Source organism: Ricinus communis, chromosome 4 (assembly GCF_019578655.1).
Source record: "Ricinus communis isolate WT05 ecotype wild-type chromosome 4, ASM1957865v1, whole genome shotgun sequence".
In the NCBI taxonomy this organism is placed as follows: Eukaryota; Viridiplantae; Streptophyta; class Magnoliopsida; order Malpighiales; family Euphorbiaceae; genus Ricinus; species Ricinus communis.
Window position 1 is genome coordinate 32,099,092 of NC_063259.1, and position 23,004 is coordinate 32,122,095.

Below are 23,004 nucleotides of genomic sequence, written 5' to 3' on the forward strand. Positions count from 1 at the left end.
GTCTACAGAACTAACAGCCTAAATCTATGCCCTCGGTTTGTAAAGTCATACGAAGAAGTGGGCCTCGACATGAGCTGAGCCCAATAAGATGTGGCGAGACGAACTCGGTGAACTCGGAGGGGTTTGAAATTGGGAACAATCTGAAATTGGGAACAATTGAATTGGAAAATGGGAAGCGATCGCAGGTCGAAGGAGAAAAGCAGGAGGAGAAGCCCCTCTTCTGAAGGTACTCGGTGTCTACCACTTTTTCCTAGGTCATTAATATATATCACTTGTGCCTATTTATATAGTTTTATTTCTTAAATTTTAGTACGATTGTAACGATCTGCACTCAGGAATGAGCATGAGATTAGTAGCTATGAATTTTGTTATGTTTTTGGCTTGATTTTGGATTGAAAATGGGCAGATGAAGGAAAACACCGAAAACGACATAGAAGGGAAGAAGAGGGGAAAAAGAGAAGCAGAAAGAGTGAGAAGAAAGACAAGAAATCTCATAAGCACCGCTCTGATAAAGGTACACTTCCATTTATTTTACTCCTCTCTGCCTATAAGAAAAAGGGAATGTAACGATGTTTAAGTCACCAGTGGCATGATTATTCTATGAAGTGCATTTTGTATACATTTATCTGCTGTATAATTGTGATCATGTGTTCTAATTGTTGGTCATTGCTAACCCAATTAGGAATGCGGATTTCTGTGATATAAATTCTATCAAATTGACACACTACTATTGACTCAGAAAAGAAGTCCAAGGATAAGCACAAAGGAAAACATCACAAAGGCGATAATGTCCTGGTATGCTAGCTTCTCTCTTATTTTCAAGTGAGGGTTGTTGTTTCATATTGTGTCAGTTTAATCATTTTACTCCTGTGCGTGTTTGGAAACTTACAACTTCTAGGCATTGTTTTATTGAATTCTTATTCTCTCTGTCTGCGCCACTTTTGTTAAGTAACTGAGCACCACTTAAAAACTTCTATCTCTATGTCAATGTTTTCTATCCCTCATTTCTTGAATAGTTGATGCAAACTTGAGAGTTGATTGCTTTTTTCTGTTTTAATTTAGTAATGTTATAGTTCGATGTGGTGAAGGGCTCTTTGATCCTTGTCACTTACCCCACCTTTGGGGCAGATCTTGTGGACGTTCTGTGAATAGATTTTGCTTAACATTGAAGATTGTTACTTCAGATGTCTGCAAAAAGCAGGAAATATGCCCTCACACACATCCTATATAACTTTATAACTTTACCTGTAAATTACTTTCAGTTGTGCAATGCTGATATTTCTTAGAGTTGATGTGATTTTTGGTGATGAATATGTGAACTTATGTCCATTGTGGATTTAATTATTGATCCATTGATATTTGCTAGTGATGTTTTTCTTTCAGAATTTCCAAGAGCTGTCCAATGATGATTACTTCTCTAAGAACAATGAGTTTGCGACCTGGCTGAAGGAGGAGAAGAAGGTGTTTTTCTCTGATCTTTCATCTGAGTCTGCACGTGAAATGTTTACCGACTTTGTCAAGGATTGGAACAATCAAAAGCTCGACCCGCAATACTATGAGGGCATTTCAAGTGGGCCTCGGAGTGCTCATAACTGGACATTTAGAAAGTAGCTAGAAATATTAGAGCTGGTGTTTTTTTGTTACTGATATGCTATGTTTTTGTATATTATGATAACATGCATCTATATGGGAGAAACCATGATCCTGTTGGATGCTCCAGAGCTAAATCATCTCAGGGTTGCTCTCCTTGGATGTTGGAGAGTAGTTGAATTTTTCCTCAATTTTTAGTGTTTGCTTGATATATGTCCATTACTCTATTGGCTTTAAATTATATTTTGTTTTGGATGGATCAGTATTTTGCCCTTGGTACAGTATCCACCCTCTCAACGAACGAATCGCTTGTTTATTGGACTAACAGGAGCTGATGGGCCAAATGCCGCTAAAAGGAACTTGACAACTGAAATATTTTGTTTAACAAATACATAACTGTAAGTAAATGCCCCATCACTCTTAAAATAACTGAAACTGAAATAACCTAAGTGCCCTTTCACTCTGAAATAGCAGCACATCTATGGCCAAACCGTAGTCTGACGCCAGTAAATAGATTTTGTTGATACCACACTGCATGGTCGCCAACATTCACTTGTCAAACTGCCTCTTATTTTCAGCAAACAGTTAGAGCTGGCTAGGTGCTATAGGAAATTCTCAACTTTGAACTCCAAATCCTATACATCCAGCATTGTCTCCCATCAAAACTCCTTAAATCGGAGACTCATCTCAACAATCTCTTCACCATGCATACAAATAGAAGAAGTACGCATAGACGCAAGTACTGTTACCCTCTCAAACCACCCTAATCCCGAAATCTCCTGCTTCTACCAAAAGGGTTTCTCTCAAATCACCAACGAGGCCCCTGGAAAAGCCTTACACGCTCTATGCATTAAAGGGTTAGCCAATCTAGGTGTATTTTACAATAATACTTTGATTAACATGTACTCAAAATTTGGCTATATATGCCTTGCACGTTACGTGTTTGATGAAATGTCTGAGAAAAATGAAGCTTCTTGGAACCACATAATCTCTGCATATCTTCATGCTGGTTTATATCGGGAATCAATTGGGCTTTTCAACGAGATGCGGGATTTGGGAATTAAGCCTACTGGGTTTGCATTTGCTAGTTTGGTAACTGCATGTGATAGGTCAGGGTGTATGTTAAGCGAAGGGATTCAAGTCCATGATTTGATTGTGAAATTTGGCATGTTATGTGATGTATTTGTGGGTACATCGCTTTTGCATTTTTATGGAACTTACGGGTTGGCTTTTAATGCAAGAAGGGTCTTCAACGAGATGCTAGATAAGAATGTTGTTTCCTGGACAGCATTAATGGTTGCTTATTCAGATTTTGGAGACCCAATGGAAGTCATGAATATATATTGTGAAATGAGATGTGAAGGACTGAGCGGCAATGCCAACACTTTAGCTACTGTAATTAGTTCTTGTGCATCACTTGAGGACGAATTCTTGGGTCACCAAATCCTTGGGCATGTTATAAAGTCTGGACTAGGAACTAATGTTTCTGTCGAAAACTCTCTCATATCAATGTTTGGTAGTTTTGGGAGAGCTCAAGAGGCTTGCTATATCTTTGGCGGCATGAATGAACATGACATAATCTCATGGAACTCGATGATTTCTGTGTATGTGCAAAATGGGCTTTTTGAGGAATCACTAAGATGCTTTTATTGGATGCAACATGTTCATAACCATATAAATTCCACCACGCTTTCAACTTTGTTATCAGAGTGTGGTTCTGTGGATAATTTAAAATGGGGTAGAGGAATTCACTCTCTAGTAATAAAGTTTGGAATGGACTCAAATATTTGTATATGCAATACTCTTATAGCAATGTATTCTGGTGCTGGGAAATCTGAACATGCAGACTTGGTTTTTCAAAAGATGGCTGAGAGGGATTTGATTTCATGGAATTCCATGTTGGCCTGCTACGCTCAGGATGGGAAGTCCCTAGATGCCTTGAAAATCTTTACTAGAATTTTTCATATGAAAAAAGGAGCTAACTTTGTTACTTTTACAAGTGCATTGGCTGCATGTTCAGATCCTGACTTCATCGCTGAAGGCAGGATTCTTCATGCCCTCGTAATCCTGACAGGCTTACATGAAAGTCTGATTGTTAGCAATGCACTTGTGACCCTGTATGCAAAATCTGGCACGACGATTGAAGCAAAAAAGGTATTTCAGATGATGTCGAGGAGGGATGAAGTGACCTGGAATGCACTAATTGGCGGTCATGCAAATAACAGAGAATCAGATGAGGCTGTAAAAGCCTTCAAATTGATGAGGGAAGATATTCCAGCAAGCTACATTACAATAGCTAATGTCCTTGGTGCTCTCTTGGCTCCAACTGATTTACTGAAACATGGGATGCCAATCCATGCTTATACAGTTATGATAGGATTGGAATCAGATCAGTATGTGCAAAATTCACTTATCACGATGTATGCCAAGTGTGGTGATCTCAATTCAAGTAATTGCATTTTTGATGGGTTAATTAATAAGAATGCTGTAGCATGGAATACTGTTATGGCTGCAAATGCTTATCATGGCCAGATGGAAGAGTCTCTGAAACTTCTTGTGAAAATGAGACATGCAGGGGTAGATTTAGATCAGTTTAGCTTCTCTGGATGCCTTTCTGCTACAGCTACTTTAGCAATGTTGGAGGAAGGCCAACAGCTTCAAAGTTTGGCAGTAAAACTGGGTTTTGACTCGGATCCTTTTGTCACAAATGCTTTGATGGATATGTATGCAAAATGTGGGGAATTAGATGATGTGCTAAGGATAATTCCTCAGCCACTTGAGCGTTCGCGATTATCATGGAATACGTTGATATCATCTTTTGCCAGACATGGGAATTTTGAGAGGGCCAAGGAAACTTTTCATGAAATGTTGAAGTGTGGAGTGACACCTGACCATGTTACCTTTGTTTCTCTTCTTTCTGCATGTAGTCATGCAGGCCTAGTGGAGGAGGGTCTGTCATACTACTATTCAATGACAAAGGAATTTGGTATTCCAGCAGACATAAAGCATTGTGTATGCATCGTTGACCTCCTTGGACGATCAGGAAGACTTGCTGAGGCTGAAGCGTTTATCAAGGAAATGCCAGTTCCACCAACTGGTTTTGTTTGGCGAAGTTTATTGGCTGCTTGTAAAATCCATGGCAATCTTGATCTTGGGAGGATAGCTGCAGAGAATCTCTTCAAATTGGACCCATCAGATGATTCGGCTTATGTTCTATACTCAAATGTTTGTGCAACAACTGGAAGATGGGACGATGTGGAGACTCTTCGGAGGAAAATGGGATCAAACAAAATAAAGAAGAAACCTGCATGCAGCTGGGTGAAATTGAAGAACAAAATCAGTTTATTTGGAATGGGGGACCAGTCCCATCAACAGAGCAGTCAGATACACGCGAAATTGGAAGAGCTCAAGAAAATGATCAGTGAAGCAGGTTATATCCCTGATACAAGCAATGCATTGCATGATACAGATGAAGAACAGAAGGAGCACAATCTCTGGAACCACAGCGAGAGACTGGCTCTTGCATTTGCTTTGTTAAGCACTCCTGAATCTTCGACTGTTAAGGTTTTCAAGAACCTTCGTGTTTGTGGTGATTGCCATTCTGTATACAAGTTTGTAAGTGGAGTTCTTGGGCGGAAAATCATATTAAAAGACCCTTATCGCTTTCACCATTTCAGCGGAGGCAAGTGTTCTTGTTCTGATTATTGGTGATAACAGTTAATTCATCTCAAGATTACGACTTAAGGACACATTTGTTTCTCACATCACACTAAAAGTAGCTCTTTTTGCCATTGATGCAGACAAATACAGGGAAGTTTAATACTGTTGAAATTCTCTGGTTCTTAATTTTTTTATTCTTTTAAAATTTAAAAATTCTTTTATCTGAAGGCAGTTCATACTTGCTTGTAGCCGTAAAGATGGGGCTTTTAATTTCTTTTAACGTGCACACTTTACTTTGGAGTTTCAGGTCTAGTGCAACTGAAGTAACAAGTGCAGGATTTGAACATGTTATAATTTTCAGCCCTTATTCCATTCGGTGAAACATCTTCAGACTTGATATCGTAAGTAAACAGATGAGGCATATAACTAGACGAATTTTGTTCTTGATGAGCAACAAAATAGAAAAGGAACAAATTCGTGTCCGATAAGATTCCATTGATTGAAAAAGGAGTAATTACTACATCTGCCACTTGATTAAAAGTCTAAAAGTTCACAACAAATGTTCCATGATTTCTATTTTAAGGAAAATGAAATTTGACAGTTCTTTCAGGCTGCAGCAACAAAAAAACAGGCTATTCCACTTCAGCCAAGTAATCATCAATTTCAGCTGGTGTCAATACCCTGCATTAAATAAACGTACAGAAAAGCATTAGCTACATAGGTAACCCCTTGGGACGTTACCTTCAAAATGTTAACCAGGCATCACTTCACTTCCCCTTTTAAAATCCCAAAACATTCAAGTTTTGCCAACACAGATAACTTGTAGAAGTCACTGACAGGTACAAGTGCAACCAAGTAGTTAAATAGGAGGAGATCACTTGCCTAAATTTTTTGTCAGCGCCAATTATGCCAATCTCAATGTTTTTGCCTGAAATTTGTCCTTCAAACCTGAAAAAGAAGCAAGGCAAGAACGTTTGAAGTGCTACTTATTGAACAGCACAAGCAAGAATTACTTGCCTTGACAAGTGCCTATTAAGCAAATTCCAAGGACCATTTCAGCTTCTCAATTTTTAGACTTCAGCCAACCCACATTGATAGTTTAGAAGATTAAATCCAGCACGCAGGCCTAAGTGCCAGAATTTGCCATTTCAAATCCACAAAATATTCAGCCAACAGATTACAAACTTATATAAGGAAAAACATGACTACAAACCTAATATCGATCTGATTATGGCTAGAAGAAAAAGACGAAGAGGAACGGAAGATCACTAGTGGAACATTGCAATCACATACTAAAACAGTCCCAGTCCTCTGGCATATCAAAAAATTTAGAGGCCTACCCTTCTTTTAGTGTTAATATGGCTGTATGAACTGCATCATCAAGCTCCATATCATCTGTGTACCTATAAGAAAACAATTGAAGTGATTGGCAAATTCAATATAGGAACTTTGTCATCACATTGATTTATGCCCCTTGAAAGATCTAAAATCAAATCAAGTAAGGCTTGGAAGTTGGAACAGAAACTTACCAAGTTAGCTAGAAAAATACACCAGACAATATCTTATTGAAATATAATAGAAAGCCAATTAAACTACCTCTTCTCAAGAAATGTCTTTGCATTAGAAACATTCTTCCCCATAGCTGAAGCTTTCCAGGAGAAATATGAACCTGATGGGTCCACCTAAAGAAATATATAAAACACAGGGATCATACATAATGTTTCATTTGTTTGTAACAGAAATTCATAGTAGAAAATTCGATGAGAAGAAATGTTAGAAGGGTGTACTTCATAGGCATTTTGCTTGACCTTAATCCAGTTCTTTATCGTTTTAGAGAAGACAGGTCTAGTTGTTTTGGTTCTCCGTATAGAACATATTATGAAGGGGTGAATATAAGTCAAAATATGTGAGTTGCTAAACAACTATTAAATGTTATCTTGTTTCTCCATGCAAAATAAATGTCAATTAAACAGCATAACTGCACACACTAAAGCACCGTGACAATGAATCTAAGTACTGGAAAGATGCTCAAAATGATTTTTAAGGCATCCCATAAGAGGGTAATTTCAACCATCGCCAGAGAATCTGTCACTTTACAAGCTTGAAGTTTGATAACATGATGCTAAAAATTGAAAATGCAAACTGGATAAATGAAAACACCTGATATAGTTGTGGACCTTTGTCATCATACCCAGCGACCAACAGTGAGACACCAAAAGGTCTGACACCACTACCAGATCGACAAGAAGAAATCAATAATCGAACAGAAAAAGAAACAACTGGAAATATGAAAAAATCAGTAATTCTATGCGCCTCGAATACAACTCTTTAATTTTTCCAAAAAATAAGCAGGTACCACAAAAAGGTTAGGATTTATTTTCTCTTGGTCGGTTTTCTTAATAAGAACTGGTGGTATCAAAATATTAACAAAAATGATACTTACCCAGACTGGGTGAACTCCTGCATAACAGCAGCAGTTTCCCTTACAAGTTGTGTAACAGGGATTGGTTCCTGTGGAACAGAATCATCAATTCATCACATTAGATTGCATGGCAGAGTAATTAAAATAGACAACTGTACAAGCAGTACTTAGATACAGAAGAGCAAGCAGCAAACATATTTCCTGTGTCTCCAGCCGTGTCTATAATGTTAAAAAGTAAATGAGAAAAGAAAACATAGAAATGAATAAAAAATAAAAACCAGGTAGCCAAGTTTACGACTATTGATCTTAAGTAGAACTTGGAAATCACAAAGGGCAAAAGAAAGAAGGAGGTCGTTATAGTACTTTGTATAAGCGGTGATATTGCTCAGCCTGCTTCCTACTTTTTCTAACTAGAACCCGAAAATCAGGCCCCATGCCACTGCAAAAATAAGTTTAAGATAGAGTAAACATGTAACCAATCAAATAGTGTTGGAGAAACTAAATGAAGGCAGAAAATAATGGTCACTAGCAAGAATAGATTTAAGGAACACAAACAACTTTTGCAAATATGTAAAACGGAAGGGTGAAAATTATCAGGAACCAAACCTATAAACAACTCCAATGTTTGGAGTTAATGTCTGAATCTTTTGAACCTGCCATCAAGAATATGCAAATAAAATGAAGTGCAAGAAACACAAGCAGATAAATAAATAAAAAAGAAAGTAAAAAAGACTCACAGATGCTTCATCAACTAAAATAGAAGGTAGTTTTTTCTCAGTTGCAATGACAACACCATTAGCAGCTGCAACCCACCAGATGATCAATTAGATACCAATAACAACAATAGAAGCAAGAGAATTAAAAATTTGATGTCTCTTGGAGAAGGCTATAACTGTGCAAAGATTTAATCCTGAATCAATCAAACGAGGTCTTAATTAATGGTCCTGTAAGATCAAAGATTACCTTTGATTCCTAAAGAAGTTTGACCGGATCCAACAGCAGTTAGGGCATGCTCAATCTGAACAAGCTTGCCAGAAGGACTGCAATTTTTTTTAAGAAAATCATGAAACTTTAGATTCCTAAAATCCAAAAGTAAAAAAAGAAAAAACGAAAGGGGAGTACCTGAAGGTGGTGAGAGAAAATGAGTACTGACTATCACCCATTCTGCAACTATAGAATAAAAAAAAACAAATCTGATTTATTTATGAATCTAACTATTGAGTAAGCAAGAGCAACGCACAATCTATTGCGGATTTTGGAATTAGGGTTTTTGAAGGGCTTACCTCTAAAGATCAAATCGAATCAAGGTTTTCAACAAAGAGGAAAGCGCACTTGCTTTGCTTTTTAGTTAGACTATGAGGTTTCTTGCAGAGGGAGACAGTATTTTGGTTTTGGTTTTTCCTTTCTTTTTTAAATAAAGAAATAGCGAAAACGATAGCGTTTTCTATTATCTGAAGGTTAGAACTTAAGAACCAGAGTCTGACTGGGCCGGAGAATCAACGAAACGCGTCGTTTTACTGAAAAAGTCAAAAAAGAGAAGAAAATCAAATAGGCCAAACAAACTACGGGAAAATAAAGAATATAAAGCGCACCGTTTTACTCGTAGACGTGTGATGTGGCGGTTGAGGCAGACCACAAGTCTATGCACATAAACCTCACTAAACCCTAAGCCAGTTAGTTCTCTTTATTCTTTCCCGGCCATCGGTTCACTGCAATTATACGCGCCCTCAAATCAATTCACAGAAGTTGTAACTAGAAGGTGAAAGAAATGGAAGAAGAGAAAGAAGAAGTTAAAACCTTTAAGGAATTAGGAGTATGCGATCAGTTGGTAACTGCTTGTGATAATTTAGGATGGAAAAACCCTACCAAGATTCAAATCGAATCAATTCCTCATGCACTTGAAGGTTCTTTCTCTCTCTCTCTCTCTCTCTCTCTCTCTCTCTACATTTTTTGTTTTCTTTTTTTCTGAATTTATTAATGTAGTAGTTGATTTTGCAGGAAAAGATTTGATAGGTCTAGCTCAAACGGGTTCTGGTAAAACAGGAGCTTTTGCTCTTCCTATTTTACAGTCTCTTCTTGAAGCTTCTGAGAAATCTGTCCAAGCTTTCTTTGCTTGTGTCCTTTCTCCTACTAGGTATTTCTCTACCTTTTTATTCGCTTAACAGTCTCCACCTCATAAATAACAGTTTTCTTATTATTGTTATTATTATTGAAGGGAATTAGCCATTCAGATAGCTGAGCAGTTTGAAGCTTTAGGATCAGACATTGGTGTCAAATGTGCTGTGGTAGGTTATTCTTACTCTCTGTTAATCGAATGTGATATTTGAATTCTATTAATATTACTTTGCGATTTAAATCTGCTAACAGCTTGTTGGAGGGGTAGATATGGTGCAACAGTCTATTGCCCTGGGAAAGCGCCCTCATATTGTTGTAAGTTCTATTTTGCTACTTTTTTTTTTTTGGAACTATTTTCTGCACTTTTAGAATAGCATAGCATTTTCTTCTAGGCACTTTGACTCTTCGCTTGATTTTATTTGTAGGTGGCGACTCCTGGACGCCTTGTTGATCATTTATCGAATACAAAAGGATTTTCTCTTCGTACACTGAAGTACTTGGTATGATCTTTTAATTGGTCTGATTTAACTTACTATTTTCTCTAGTAATCTTGGTCATGGTTGACAAATGCTAAAATAAGGACATACATGTCACCTGTTATCCTTGCATATTGTTTGATTTTTTATTGCCTGCACATTGAGAAGGTCTTGGATGAGGCAGACAGGCTGCTGAATGAGGATTTTGAGAAATCACTTGATGAAATCTTAAAGGTCATCCCACGGGAGCGGAGAACATTTTTATTCTCTGCAACTATGACAAAGAAGGTATGGTATAATTTGTGGTTCTCACATTCACTGTGAAATAGGGACTGCTGTTTTCACCCATTTTTCATCTTGTCATGGTCATGGCCTATGGACTAATCACAGTGGAATCCTTATTGCTATTTTATCTGCGTAAGTGTATTGTTATGATTGTGGCCTAAGTGACGGCCTAAAGAGGCTGACATAGCTTCTAGATGAGAGTATTAACTCCCCTTTGAAAGTTGTATGGACAAATGCAAATAGATAAAATCACAATGGAATCCTTTTTGTTATTGTTATGATTGTGGCCTAAGTTACTGCCTAAAGAGGCTGAAATAGCTTCTAAATGAAAGTTTTAACCCCTCTGTGAAAGTTGCATGGACAAATGCATAGAGATTACGGAGTCAGATTCCACAGTTCTTCAATGCAATAGGCATCACACTATCTATAGTCAGCTGTTAATAGCTCATTGCATTACATCTCCAACAGCTGGGCCTGGAAAAGTGGATATTGTCTTATTAAAAATAGAATTTTGTCCTCAATGATTAAAACTTAGTTGCGAATTGGCTGAAAATAGAAGAGAGTACGAACTTAAGAAGCCTGAGTGTTTGATGAAGTTGTTCTTTTGTTATTGTAGGTCAAAAAGCTCCAGAGAGCCTGTTTAAGAAATCCAGTGAAGGTATTTTATTTCCTCTCATCTTATTCTTTCTCCGCTTGCTTACCTTAATGGCAACTCATGTGAGTCCTTTAATTATTCAGATTGAAGCAGCATCTAAGTATTCAACTGTTGACACATTGAAACAAGAATATCGCTTTATACCTGCCAAGTACAAGGTGCGTCCTCTTTCATTACTTCTAAAGTTCTTTTTCGTCAGAAAAAGGATTCCAGGCTACTAAGCAAGTGTATGACTGGTGATTGGTAGTCAGAATATCATTAGTCATGGACCCCTAAACCTATATTCATTTGTGATCTTAAAAGTTATCAGGATATAGTTCTGGAAAAGTTTGCATGCCTCAGAATGAACCATAAAAATGACTCTTGATTTTATATATAAAGGATTTATCCTGATGAGCTGCTATATCTAATTGTAACTCGCATTTGGAATTTGAGATGATCTGTTGGGCTTCATAATTTATCTATCAGTTGACAGTCAACAGTATTAACTAGAGAATTTTATTTCTGGTGTTGCTGTTAATACTCAATGAGTCAGGAGCTGCTGTGATATGTGAGTTATTGGTCTTAATGACTTACAACTTCATTGTTGTTTGTCATGCTTACAGGATTGCTATCTTGTGTATATTCTGACCGAGAAGTCTGGAAGTACTTCCATGGTTTTCACTCGAACATGTGATGCAACTACCTTCTTGGCTTTAGTCCTTCGAAATCTTGGTCTAAGGGCCATCCCAATTAATGGTCACATGACTCAGGTATAACTAATTTTATTATATTTATTGTGCTTGATTTGTTATATAGATATATGAAAATCATTTTTCTTGTTATATCAATTTGGACCTCACTTTGTTAGTGGAATGTTTGTGTCAGTCAAAGAGACTGGGAGCCTTAAACAAGTTCAAAGCTGGAGAGTGCAATATTCTCATATGCACTGATGTGGCAAGTAGAGGACTTGATATTCCATCTGTGGATATGGTTATTAATTATGATATCCCCACAAACTCAAAGGTAAGGCTTGCCATATTTGCAGTCTGGTTTCATTGATCATAAAGTTGGGCTAATATGCTATGTCTCAGGCCTGGCTTGCTAGACTTAATTGTCTTTTCGCCCCTGTAGTTGAGGAGTTGGTTCTGTCGGATCTGTCAAATTTCCAGCTTATTAGGATTATTCAGCTGGTTACTTTTGTGCGTCTTGAGTGAAAAGTTTAGAACCATGTGAATAACAAGCTAAGCCACACATAATCTACTTTAGATTTTAGACCAGCAGTCCATGCATAGAAACATAACTTTTTAGATTGTTACAACTTTTTTCTGCCTCGTGAAAAGAAGCTCTGTTGCGCAGTTCATGTATATGAGTTATTCTCACTTTGCTTACTTGTATGAATAACTTAATTGCTTATCAGAAAAAGTAACAGAATCTATTCTGCTTGAAAAAAAGTTCAGGCCTTTTTGGGTGAATAGTTCTGTTAAAAGTTTTGCTGGTATTGAAGATTATTAGTGGAAGCTGTGGTGCAAGGAATATTATGCTTTATTAATTTTTCTTATTTTCTGATTTGAGTGAGTTGTAGGATTATATTCATCGTGTTGGAAGAACTGCTCGTGCAGGACGATCTGGGGTTGCGATCTCACTTGTTAATCAGTATGAAGTGGAGTGGTTTATACAGATAGAGAAACTTATTGGTAAGCTGTTCATGCTACATATGCTTATTTATTTGTTTGTTTTGGGGAATGTGCTTGGCCGACTAAAGTGTTTTACTTTGTTTTAGGTAAAAAGTTACCAGAGTATCCTGCTCGAGAAGAGGAAGTCTTGCTTTTGCTGGAGCCTATTACTGAAGCCAAAAGAATTTCCCAGACGGTACTTGCTCAAATTATCGTTATGAACTTTATCTGTCACTCCATTTATGAATGGGGGGAGTATGATATTGAGTATTAGTGGAACCTGGATTATTGATATTCTTTGCCTTACCGTAGTATAGTTAAATTTCTACTTCTTCCATTTTGTCCACTTTCTTGATCCCTTTTTTCCCCTCTGATATCAAGCCCTCAAACTGTCAAGCATTGGTTAATTGTTACATTTGGCTTTTCTTCAAGGATGACTGTTCTTTCATTTAAATGACTGCTGCTGCTGTTATATTATCATGTTATTGTTTATAGATAGACTGATACATTATCGAACTTCTGTATTTGTAGAGCATAAAAAATAGTGGTGATGCGAGGAAGAGGAAAGGTGAGAACGAGGATGAGGAAGACGAATTAGAAAAGTACTTGGGCGTCAGGAATAAGAAGTCCAAGAAGTTTATGAGAAGAAGAGATTGACAACTCTATCCAAGTATTTGATGAGGAGATGCACAGAACATCCATCCATCCCTTGACAGAATTTTTCTCCTTCCATTTAGGAGTAGGGATGATATTTCGAGTGGCCTATTTGGTATTGTTTCGAAATGTACGTCGGACTTGCGATAGAAGGGCCGCCACTATTATTTATTAACACGATGCTTCAGTTTTCGAGTATAAAATGAAATTGATTTTTTTTTCTTTTTGGTTTCTTATACTAATCTTTGAATTTTTTAATTTATTTCGAGTGTCTGAAATTTTGTTATATAAGGTTTCATGCTTTTAACTTCTCTCTTCTGAGGTAAGAACCAAAGTTAATAAATTATATCGAATGTAAAATTCGTAGAGAAAAAAAGAAGTTACAGGTGGAAGCTAGTGTCAACGTGGAGCTTATAATAAAAACCGTTCAAATGGTAAAGATTGCTGTATCAGATACTTGCGTCATGGAATTAATCTCTGGGTCAAATTAAGAACTTTATGCATGAACTATGAGAGGTGTTCTTACGAAAAAGTTTCGCTACAATTTACTCCAGTTCACTTTCTTGAAGCAACGATTCCACCATTCACCTTGCGAACCAGAACTAACTCACTTGAGCTCCTCTCTGTATATGAAAATCTTGCAACTCTGCATCGAGACAGAAGACCTGAAACAAGGCTGTTTGATTCACAGCCACATTATAAGAAATGGGTTCGATTCAAATCTCCATTTAAGCACTAAATTGATAATCTTTTACGTAAAATTTGGTGAAACAATCAACGCGCGCAAGGTGTTTGATAGAATGCCTGAACGAAATGTGGTATCATGGACCGCTCAAATTTCTGGGTACGCAAAAAATGGGCATTACCAAGATGCATTGTTAGTTTTCTCACAGATGGGTCGAGCAGGAGTTAGAGCCAATCAGTTTACTTATGGAAGTGTGCTGAGGGCATGTACTGGTCTGAGGTGTTTGGAGAGAGGGATGCAAATACATGGTTGCATTCAGAAGAATAGGTTTATTGGTAATCTATTTGTGCAAAGTGCATTGGTTGATCTGCACTCGAAATGTGGAAACATGGAGGACGCTCGTTATTTGTTTGAAACAATGTCTGAGAGGGATGTGGTTTCCTGGAATGCAGTGATTGGAGGATATGCTGCTCAGGATTTCAATGATGATTCATTTCGAATGTTTTATTCAATGATGGGAGAAGGTATGAATTTATTTCAAAAAAATCGCCATTAATTTCTCATGATTTTGTGCATTTAGTAGGCAGTGTATCCTAATTTAGAATGGGTGATAAACTCCGAAAAGGTTTTCTTTGGGATGAAAAGGACATTGATAAGATAGACTTAAAGAGCAGGATGAGTCGGTACAGAGACAAATTTCATGAACTGAAACGAGTATCATATACAAAAAGGTGTAATAGAAAATCCTATATAGTTTGTTAAGAAAAAATCTCATTTTGGCTCCTCATCAATATAATTTTTGACGCATGGCAATTTCCAGTTTGTTTCTCCTTTAGTTTTTTTGTACTCTTGATTTTTGTGGCATTTTTATATTCAGATTTCATTAATTTTTTGAAATACTAAAATCTAATAGGTGTGACCCCTGATTGTTTCACCTTGGGAAGTGTTTTAAAGGCATCTAGCAGGGCTAATAACCTCATCAAAGTCTGCCAAATACATGGAATTATCATACAGCTTGGATTTGGATCACATATTGATTTGAATGGGTCACTCATTGATGCATATGCAAAATCTGAAGGCATGAAAAGTGCTTCTGCTTTATACAAGAGCATGTTAAAGAAAGATGTAATATCTTTTACCGCTATAATGACTGGATATGCACGCAAATGCAGTTATAGTAGAGAAGCCCTGGATCTCTTCAAAGATATGCAGCATATATTCATGGAGATAGATGATGTCACATTCTGCACCATGCTTAATGTATGTGCTGATATAGCATCTCTTAGCATCGGAAGACAAATCCATGCTCTTGCTATAAAATATAAACCCAGCTATGATGTGGCCACCGGCAATGCTTTGGTTGATATGTATGCAAAATCTGGAGAAATTGAAGATGCAACCCGTGCTTTTTATGAGATGAAGGAGAAAAATGTGATTTCATGGACTTCATTGATTACTGGCTATGGGAAGCATGGATATGGGCATGAAGCAATTGCTCTATACAAGAAGATGGAATATGAGGGTTTGAAGCCAAATGACATTACATTTTTGTCTCTCCTCTTTGCTTGCAGTCATTCAGGATTGACTGGTGAAGGATGGGAATGCTTTAATAATATGATTACCAAATACAATATACTGCCACGAGCTGAGCATTATTCTTGCATGATTGATCTTTTTGCTCGTGGAGGACAGTTGGAAGAAGCTTATAATATGATATGCAAGATGAATATTAAGCCCAACTCCTCATTGTGGGGTGCCATTCTAGGGGCATGCAGTATATATGGTCATATGTCTCTGGGAGAAGTAGCAGCAACACACCTTTTGCGTATGGATCCAGAGAATTCAGCAAACTATGTTGTTTTGGCTGGCATTTATGCAGCATCTGGTTCATGGGACAAGGCTTGCAGGATGAGAAACTTAATGGAATACAGAAGCTTGAAAAAGATTCCTGGATACAGCATTATACAATCTACAAACAAGAACATGAGAAGGCTCCAGCCAAATTGAGCAGAAAAAGATTGCTGTCTTGATTTTCTGTTCCTCTCTCTAGAGAAGTGGAAATTCTGTGTCAAATGCTTTCATCTTAAATGTTGTAAAAAGTTATTATATATCTCATTTAGTAAGATCAAGTAGTGCTGCTGGTTCACAATCAGAAGATTTGGGGTCCTCAGCATTCAGGTATATCTCTTGGACTTGGTGCTTCTATTTCCGAGTATATTTGTGTTCAGCCCAAGTGATTGACCATTTCTAAGTGACGGTCCTGAAGGTATTTGCCATTTGTCACCTGTGGAGCTGCTGGTCAAACTTGAGCTACTTATGCTGCAAGCTATACTTACAACTAGCGAATGGAATATTGATGCGAATTTGAGAGACTAGATCTTGAAATGATTAAGCAAGCTGCTTCTTTGGGAGTCATATCTAGTTCGGATCTGTCTCACCTTCGTTATAGCCTGGTTCGTCAATTCAGAAAATTAATATAAATACTTGGGAAAAACAAGTATGCTTTATAACATGGCATGGGAAGCTCAAAAACATACTATAGATACAGTTACGAGAGGAGCCAAGCGATTGCTGAGTTGGGGAAATGCAGACGATGTTGTTGCTGCTGATGATATGAAGTTTAAGAAAGCGGCTGCATGGCAGAAAAAGAAACAATTCCAGTTGCTGTTCTGCAGGATTGTCTGAGTTCGCTGGTTTAGAGGTGAGAGCACTGCAGTTGACAATTGACATTGTTGAACAAAGTTGCTCCTTGTGTTACTGGCTACAACTGTATCTACTCTGCAACTGATATGAAGTTGCTTTTTATATTTTCCCTCCATCATCTGCAACCTCTTTTTATTTAATACCAGCACAGCACTTGACCATAATCATTTTATGTGCTGCTTGCTATTTGTTGAAGACCCTTACCTGTACAGCTGTATACTTCTAATTCGGTCATGTATATTTTAGGAAGTTAGATTTTGTTTCTTATATTGAGGCTCTGTTTCTTATATTGAGGCATAATGTTTGCCTTCAATTTCGTGGTCCACTTTGTATATAAACTATGGCAGCAATTAATAATAAACAAGTCAGAAATCTAAACTGAATTTTCTCATGGTATCAGAACGTAACCACGCATAAATCATGTCTGACGATTCAAATGGATCATCTAAAGGGGGAGTCAAAGACAAGGGGAGTCAAGAAGATTCTCCATATATCTTGCACCCATCAGATCACCCAGGACTGGTCTTCGTCACGGTGCCATTCATTGGTGAAAATTTTCCACTATGGAAAAACTCCATGGAAACAGCTCTCTATGCGAAAAACAAGGGAGGATTTGTTCTCTCTATGCGAAAAACAAGGGAGGATTTGTTGATGGAAGTCTACCATTACCAGATCCAAATTCACAAGATTTCCATCGATGGAAGAAAAACGATGCAATGGTGAAGGCTTGGATAGGGAATTCTTTGGCAAAAGAAATACAGGAAAGTGTCGCTTATGTTGAAACGGCACGAGAAATTTGGTTGGAGCTATGCGAAAGATATGGACAAAGCAATGCTCCTCGCATTTACAAAATCAAGGAGTTTTCTAATCTCGTTCAAAACAACAGTCAATCCTTGACACAATACTATACAAAGTTCAAGATTTTATGGCAAGAATTACAGATGTTTGATCCTTTGCCTTGCTGTAAATGTGAAGCTGCGAAGGAACATAAACAAAGGCGAGAAAGGGAAAAAAGCCATCAGTTTTTGCTAGGACTGAATAACAATTTTGATCGCCTGAGGTCCAATATTTTGTCCATGGATCCAATTCCATCTCTCAGCAAGATTTTTTCTTTGGCATTACAAGAAGAGCAACAATCTTCCATGCAAAGAGAAGGACAGTCTAGCCCAATTGTAGGAAGCAAAACAGAAACAAAGAAGGGTCGTGGGAATAGATATTTAAACTTAGGAAATCAGAATCGTAAAAGATGTGAACACTGTAGCAAAGGTGGGCATATCAATGTTTTGAGATAATAGGATATCCACCCAATTGGAAGAGCAATCAGCAAAGCCGTGTGTCACGTGCCCACCTCACAACCAGGCGAGGAAGGCTACCTATGCGCCGAAAACTGCCCAACGAATGCTCGTATGGACGGACACGACCGTGTTGGTTTCAACAATGCCCGTGTTGCCAACACGTCCATGAGCACGCCCGTGCTGGATGAACCGAATTGGGAAGGAGCTAGAAACTTCCCGGAGAACATCACGGCCAAGAACACCAGACCGTGTGCCCAACACACCCAGGAAGGCCAAACCGTGTTACCAACACGGCACGTAGCACAGCCATGTTCTAAACACGGCCTAGAACACGGTCATATTCCCAACACGGCCTAGAACACGGCCATGTTGACGGACAGGGTGAAAACTATAAATAGCTCCTCCATGATTCATTTGAAAAAGAGAGAAGAGGGCTGGAGAGTGAGAGTCCATATACGGGAACAAGGGCAGAAATAAAAGAAGAGTGTGTGGGCACAAGGTGTGCCAAAATGTAGCCATATAGAGGGAAAGAGTGTTGCTCTACATAGAGCAAAGAAAGATGCTCTATGTAGAGATTGTTGTAGGAGTAGTTATGTAGATTAATACATGTTATGAGAAGAGCTTATGATTGTGTAGAGAGAGAGTGTGCTCATTGTAAGTGTAAAGAGCTTTAGTGTGAATTAATCAATACAAGTATACACTTCCACAACTCTTGCGTCTCTTTGTGCTACTTTCGTGAATTTACTTCCGCTAGCGTATTTGCTATCATTCACGGGGTTTGGCAATCAGAGGAAGGTCGACTAGCTATCTTGACTTTCGGGGAAATCAAGCGAGCTAGGCCGCACGTGGGCAAAGTTTTGGAGATAAAATAAAACTCACGTGACAGTTGGTATCAAAGCAAGGTTCGAGACAAAGCCAAGTTCGAGACAGAGCAGGTTGGTATCACGCCACAGTTGGAAGTATAGCGCGGATAAGTTTTTTGGGAGAATTCTAGCACGAGATAATGGCCAAGGTTGGTGAGCAATCTACTTTTACCGCTCCTCCTACTCCAAGGGAAGGAGGAAAGGATAGCGGAAAGGGCCGGAGGGATAAGTCCCGCGACGTGATTGGCGCGATGGAGGAAAGGCTAGTCAGGGTGGAGACTACCATGTCTGATTGGGGAGATAGAATCGAAGACATGGACCTTTGCATCGAGAAGCTAGAGTCCAAGGGGGACGATGTAGAGCTTCGCGGGGAGATGCAAGGTGCCTGCAATGTGGCTCTTAACAAGTTACTTGGCCAATACTTGGAGAAGGTTGATAAGCTCGAGGGAGCTTAACTTGTGCAAGACCGCGTTGGCAAATAGTGGGGGAGCGCAAGTAGTGACGGTTCACAGAGTCGATGCTCCTAAACCAAAGGCCTACGGTGGGGCTAGGAGTGCTAGGGAGATCGACGAACTCTGGTGACAGTTGGAAGGATATTTTGTTACTTTGAGCATAGTGGACGACGCCATCAAGGTAAAGTCCGTATCTCTCTCTACTTAAGTAATATTGTTACCAAGATGGAAGTACGAAGGAAGTGACGAAGGTGGTGGAGATAGAGGGAAAATCTTCCGCCAAGGATAGTAAGGCTTCATGCAGGGATAAGGGCAAGTGGAAGAAGGAAGACAGGCGTAGTTCTTCCCCGAGAAAGCTTGCCTGCTTCATCTACGATGGACCTTATCGTACATATAAGTGTCCAAAGCGTGAGAAGCTTGGAGCATTAGTGATCACCGAAAAGGAGGAGCAAGAAGAAGAACGAAGACTTGCTTCCCTTCGACTCCTGAATGCTATCCAAGACAAAGTGGAGCAAAAGCCTCGTGGACGAATGTACGTGGAGACGAACATCGGAGACAAAAGCATTCAAGCCATGGTAGATACCGGAGCTGATACAGTATACATGGCGAAAGAGGTGGCTGACTCTATAAAGCTGCCTTATGAAAAGGAAAAGGGCTTCATTAAGGGCGTAAACGCGAAGAGGCTACCTATCATTGGCTTGGCGAGAGGGATTAACATCCGAATAGGCCAATGACAAGGTAAGGTCGATATCACCATTGCTCCTATTTGATGATTAACGATTTTATCTTGGTATGGACTTCCTCGACAAGGTGAAGGCTTTCTTGGTTCCTTACGCCAACACCATGTGCATAATGGAGAATGGCCAACCTTGTGTTGCGCCGATAAAGAGGGAGCTAAGCCAAGATATGAGGGTATCGGCCATACAGCTCTCTAAAAAGGGTAAAAAGGAAGGAGCCAACCTTCCTAGCAACCCTCAAGATAGAAGGAGGTCCTCTTGTTGAGGGTGCTATACTTTCAAGCCCTATCCAAGGTATGCTTGATGAGTTTGAAAATGTTATGCCTGAGCTGCCGAAGAAGCTTCCTCCGCGACGAGAGGTGAACCACGAGATCGAGCTGGAATTGGGAGCCAAACCACCCGCCTTTGCATCCTATCGTACGACGCCTCCGAAGTTAGGTGAATTAAGGAGGCAATTCAAGGAGCACATAGGGTTGAAAGCCTTGAGGGGTAACGAGCTCTATGTCAGGGAAAAATGCTCATTTGCCCAACGGGAAATGGTATTCCTAAGGCGTATTGTTGGCGATGGAAAGATGGATGGATCAAGGGTGAAGGCCATCCAAGAATTGGGAGCTGCCGACCAAGGTGACCGAGGTGAGTTCTTTCCTTGGTTTGGTGAACCATTATCGGGAGGTTCATCAAGGGCTATTCTTTCATTGCCACTCCGGGTGTATTAAGGAAGGGTCGAGCTTGGGAGTAGTCTACGAAGTGCCAACAAGCCTATGAGAGGCAAAAAGAAGGCCATTATGGAGGAGCATGTCTTAGCACTTCCGGACCCTACGAAGGCATGCGAGACCCAAACCGATTGGGTAAACCGAGAATATCAGTATTTGAGGCACTACGAGAGTGCCAACCAAGGAGATTGGGCGAAGTTGTTTGATGATGCCCAACTCTCTTACAATTTGCAAAAAAAGTGAGTTTGCAGGCAAGAGTCCACTCGAGAGAGTTATGGGCCGGCAACCCTACACACCAGGTACTCTTGCCTTGATCTGGACAAGCTGCAGTCTACCCGCCTTCAAGCTAAGGGAGGAATGAAAAGAGCAAGCGGTGTTGCTTGAACCTATTTTGGAGAAGGCATTCAAGCAAGTGAAGAAGCGGGCGGACAACAAGAGGAGACCAATGGAGTTCAAGGACGGGGATAAAGTGCTTGTCAAGTTATACTGGCATGGCAAAGACGACGGACTTCATTGGAGACTCCGAAAAAGGTATGATGGACCTTTCCTCATTAATAAAATTAGTGGGAAAGGTAGTGAACAAAGGTAGAGTAGCAAGGTAGATCTTCCACAAAGGCATCAAGATCCATCCCGTTTTTCCTGTGAGCATGTTAAGGAGGATCACGATGACCCAAGCCGAGGAAAGTCTACAAGAGCTCTTTGGAAGGTGCGGGCTCAGTATGACGAAGAGGTGGACTACATCATCTCCCATCGTAAGGCGCCACAATCCAAACAACCTCCCACGACGGAGTTTCTTGAGGAAGGGACTCTCCGAAAGTGAGACAAGTTTGGAGCTGATTCGTGACTTGTGGCAATTCGAGGAGGAAATCAAGAGCTTACGAGGAGAAGGCAACGAGGGCGTTGCCAGATTGAGTGGGGGAGAATGTCACGTGCCCATCTCACAACCAGGCAAGGAAGGCTACCTGTCTGCCGAATGCCCGTATGGACACACACGGCCGGTGTTGGTTTCCCATGAGCACGCCCGTCTTGGATGAACCGAATTGGGAAGGAGCTAGAAACTTCCCGGAGAACACGGCCATGATGGGTAACACGGCCAAGAACACCAGATCGTGTACCCAACACGCCTGTGAAGGCCAAACTGTTACCAACATGGCACGTAGCACGGCCATGTTCTAGAACACGGCCATGTTTCCAACACTGGAACACGGCCAGGGTGAAAATTATAAATAGCTCCTCCATGATTCATTTGAAAAGAGAGAAATTTGAGTGAGAGTCCATATCAGTGAAATAAAAAAGAAGAGTGTGTGTGCCAAAATGTAGCCATATAGAGGGAAGAGTGTTGCTCTACATAGAGCAAAGAAAGATGCTCTATGTAGAGATTGTTGTAGGAGTAGTTATGTAGATTAATACATGTTATGAGAAGAGCTTATGATTGTGTAGAGAGAGAGTGTGCTCATTGTAAGTGTAAAGAGCTTTAGTGTGAATTAATCAATACAAGTATACACTTCCACAACTCTTGCGTCTCTTTGTGCCACTTTCGTGAATTTACTTCCATTGGTTTGGCAATCAAGGGAAGGCTGACTAGCTATCTTGACTTTCGGGGAAATCAAGCGAGCTAGGCCGCACGTGGGCAAAGTTTTGGAGATAAAACAAAACTCACGTGACACGTGGAAGTAGCAATAAAGGTGTTTTTGGGCATAATAAAAGAAATTTTGGTTATCGATAGGGGTCTGGAAACATGGCCGTAGGTGACCATCAAGCACATGGTGAGCGACAACAACAAGTGCAGCAAGTTCTTGGGTTGACAACAGATCAATATTCTAAACGTATGTCCCTTCCTGGTCCAACTACAAGTCAAACCATGGTAATGATCATCAAGTAAATTTCGCAGGTAAATGCACTTCATTTGAGGATCCTTGGATCATAGACAGTGGGGCTTCTGATCATATGGTTGGAAGTGAAAAGAAACTTCATGATGCTGAGCATGTTTCTTTTTATCCTTCAGTTTAAATACCTGATGGTTCTGCCCTCAAAGTAACCCATG

At 39.5% G+C, this 23,004-nt stretch overlaps 5 protein-coding genes across 8 annotated transcripts; 4 read left to right on the forward strand and 1 right to left on the reverse strand.

The window, feature by feature from the left end:
* Positions 1-67: 67 nt before the first annotated feature.
* LOC8272594 (style cell-cycle inhibitor 1-A) lies at positions 68-1,852 on the forward strand. Its single transcript, XM_015715693.2, has 4 exons — positions 68-226; positions 407-514; positions 740-795; positions 1,384-1,852. The coding sequence occupies exons 1-4, from the start codon at positions 169-171 to the stop codon at positions 1,609-1,611; spliced, it is 450 nt and encodes a 149-aa protein (XP_015571179.1). The 5' UTR covers positions 68-168; the 3' UTR covers positions 1,612-1,852.
* Positions 1,853-2,104: 252 nt separating this feature from the next.
* LOC107260844 (pentatricopeptide repeat-containing protein At3g24000, mitochondrial) lies at positions 2,105-5,471 on the forward strand. The gene has a single exon (XM_015715755.3). It carries the CDS (start codon positions 2,491-2,493, stop codon positions 5,299-5,301), a length of 2,811 nt encoding a protein of 936 aa, XP_015571241.2. The 5' UTR covers positions 2,105-2,490; the 3' UTR covers positions 5,302-5,471.
* Positions 5,472-5,728: 257 nt separating this feature from the next.
* On the reverse strand, positions 5,729-9,115 carry LOC8272593 (proteasome subunit alpha type-2-A). 3 transcript variants are annotated; one of them, XM_002513328.4, is made up of 12 exons: positions 8,956-9,115; positions 8,795-8,842; positions 8,636-8,712; positions 8,410-8,474; positions 8,279-8,325; positions 8,036-8,111; positions 7,694-7,761; positions 7,411-7,480; positions 6,847-6,932; positions 6,591-6,653; positions 6,133-6,198; positions 5,729-5,931 (listed from the first exon to the last, which is right to left on the reverse strand). In XM_002513328.4, exons 2-12 carry the CDS (start codon positions 8,833-8,835, stop codon positions 5,883-5,885), a joined length of 708 nt encoding a protein of 235 aa, XP_002513374.1. In that variant the 5' UTR covers positions 8,836-8,842; positions 8,956-9,115; the 3' UTR covers positions 5,729-5,882. The 3 variants fall into 3 exon arrangements, 2 of the variants coding, with proteins under 2 accessions (XP_002513374.1, XP_048229345.1); XR_007215636.1 differs by lacking the exon at positions 5,729-5,931 and having other exon boundaries at positions 6,178-6,376; positions 6,464-6,653; XM_048373388.1 differs by lacking the exon at positions 5,729-5,931 and having other exon boundaries at positions 6,178-6,376.
* Positions 9,116-9,279: 164 nt separating this feature from the next.
* Positions 9,280-13,734, forward strand: LOC8272592 (DEAD-box ATP-dependent RNA helicase 10). The gene is made up of 13 exons (XM_002513327.4): positions 9,280-9,576; positions 9,671-9,806; positions 9,888-9,957; positions 10,040-10,102; positions 10,213-10,287; positions 10,432-10,551; positions 11,165-11,206; positions 11,287-11,361; positions 11,809-11,955; positions 12,071-12,208; positions 12,768-12,879; positions 12,966-13,054; positions 13,390-13,734. The coding sequence occupies exons 1-13, from the start codon at positions 9,441-9,443 to the stop codon at positions 13,513-13,515; spliced, it is 1,329 nt and encodes a 442-aa protein (XP_002513373.1). The 5' UTR covers positions 9,280-9,440; the 3' UTR covers positions 13,516-13,734.
* A 146-nt stretch (positions 13,735-13,880) lies between these two features.
* LOC8272591 (pentatricopeptide repeat-containing protein At3g20730) lies at positions 13,881-17,283 on the forward strand. Of its 2 annotated transcripts, XR_001534821.3 has the most exons (3): positions 13,881-14,721; positions 15,111-16,375; positions 16,464-17,283. XR_001534821.3 is itself a non-coding variant. In XM_002513326.4 (2 exons), exons 1-2 carry the CDS (start codon positions 14,022-14,024, stop codon positions 16,202-16,204), a joined length of 1,794 nt encoding a protein of 597 aa, XP_002513372.1. In that variant the 5' UTR covers positions 13,881-14,021; the 3' UTR covers positions 16,205-17,283. The 2 variants fall into 2 exon arrangements, 1 of the variants encoding a protein (XP_002513372.1); XM_002513326.4 differs by having other exon boundaries at positions 15,111-17,283.
* The last annotated feature ends 5,721 nt before the right edge of the window (positions 17,284-23,004 follow it).

Bases quoted from the DNA above. Each gene is read 5' to 3' on its own strand.
- LOC107260844 (XM_015715755.3), top strand. From the start codon at position 2,491: ATGTACTCAAAATTTGGCTATATATGCCTTGCACGTTACGTGTTTGAT.
- LOC8272592 (XM_002513327.4), top strand. From the start codon at position 9,441: ATGGAAGAAGAGAAAGAAGAAGTTAAAACCTTTAAGGAATTAGGAGTA. The intron at 9,807-9,887 runs GTATTTCTCTAC...TTATTATTGAAG, and splicing joins TGTGTCCTTTCTCCTACTAG to GGAATTAGCCATTCAGATAG. The intron at 12,880-12,965 runs GTAAGCTGTTCA...ACTTTGTTTTAG, and splicing joins ACAGATAGAGAAACTTATTG to GTAAAAAGTTACCAGAGTAT.
- LOC8272591 (XM_002513326.4), top strand. From the start codon at position 14,022: ATGAGAGGTGTTCTTACGAAAAAGTTTCGCTACAATTTACTCCAGTTC. The intron at 14,722-15,110 runs GTATGAATTTAT...AAAATCTAATAG, and splicing joins TTATTCAATGATGGGAGAAG to GTGTGACCCCTGATTGTTTC.
- LOC8272594 (XM_015715693.2), top strand. From the start codon at position 169: ATGGGAAGCGATCGCAGGTCGAAGGAGAAAAGCAGGAGGAGAAGCCCC. The intron at 227-406 runs GTACTCGGTGTC...GAAAATGGGCAG, and splicing joins GAGAAGCCCCTCTTCTGAAG to ATGAAGGAAAACACCGAAAA. The intron at 515-739 runs GTACACTTCCAT...CTATTGACTCAG, and splicing joins TAAGCACCGCTCTGATAAAG to AAAAGAAGTCCAAGGATAAG.
- LOC8272593 (XM_002513328.4), bottom strand. From the start codon at position 8,835: ATGGGTGATAGTCAGTACTCATTTTCTCTCACCACCTTCAG. The intron at 8,475-8,635 runs GTAATCTTTGAT...GGTGGGTTGCAG, and splicing joins AACTTCTTTAGGAATCAAAG to CTGCTAATGGTGTTGTCATT. The intron at 8,326-8,409 runs GTGAGTCTTTTT...TCTTGATGGCAG, and splicing joins TTTTAGTTGATGAAGCATCT to GTTCAAAAGATTCAGACATT.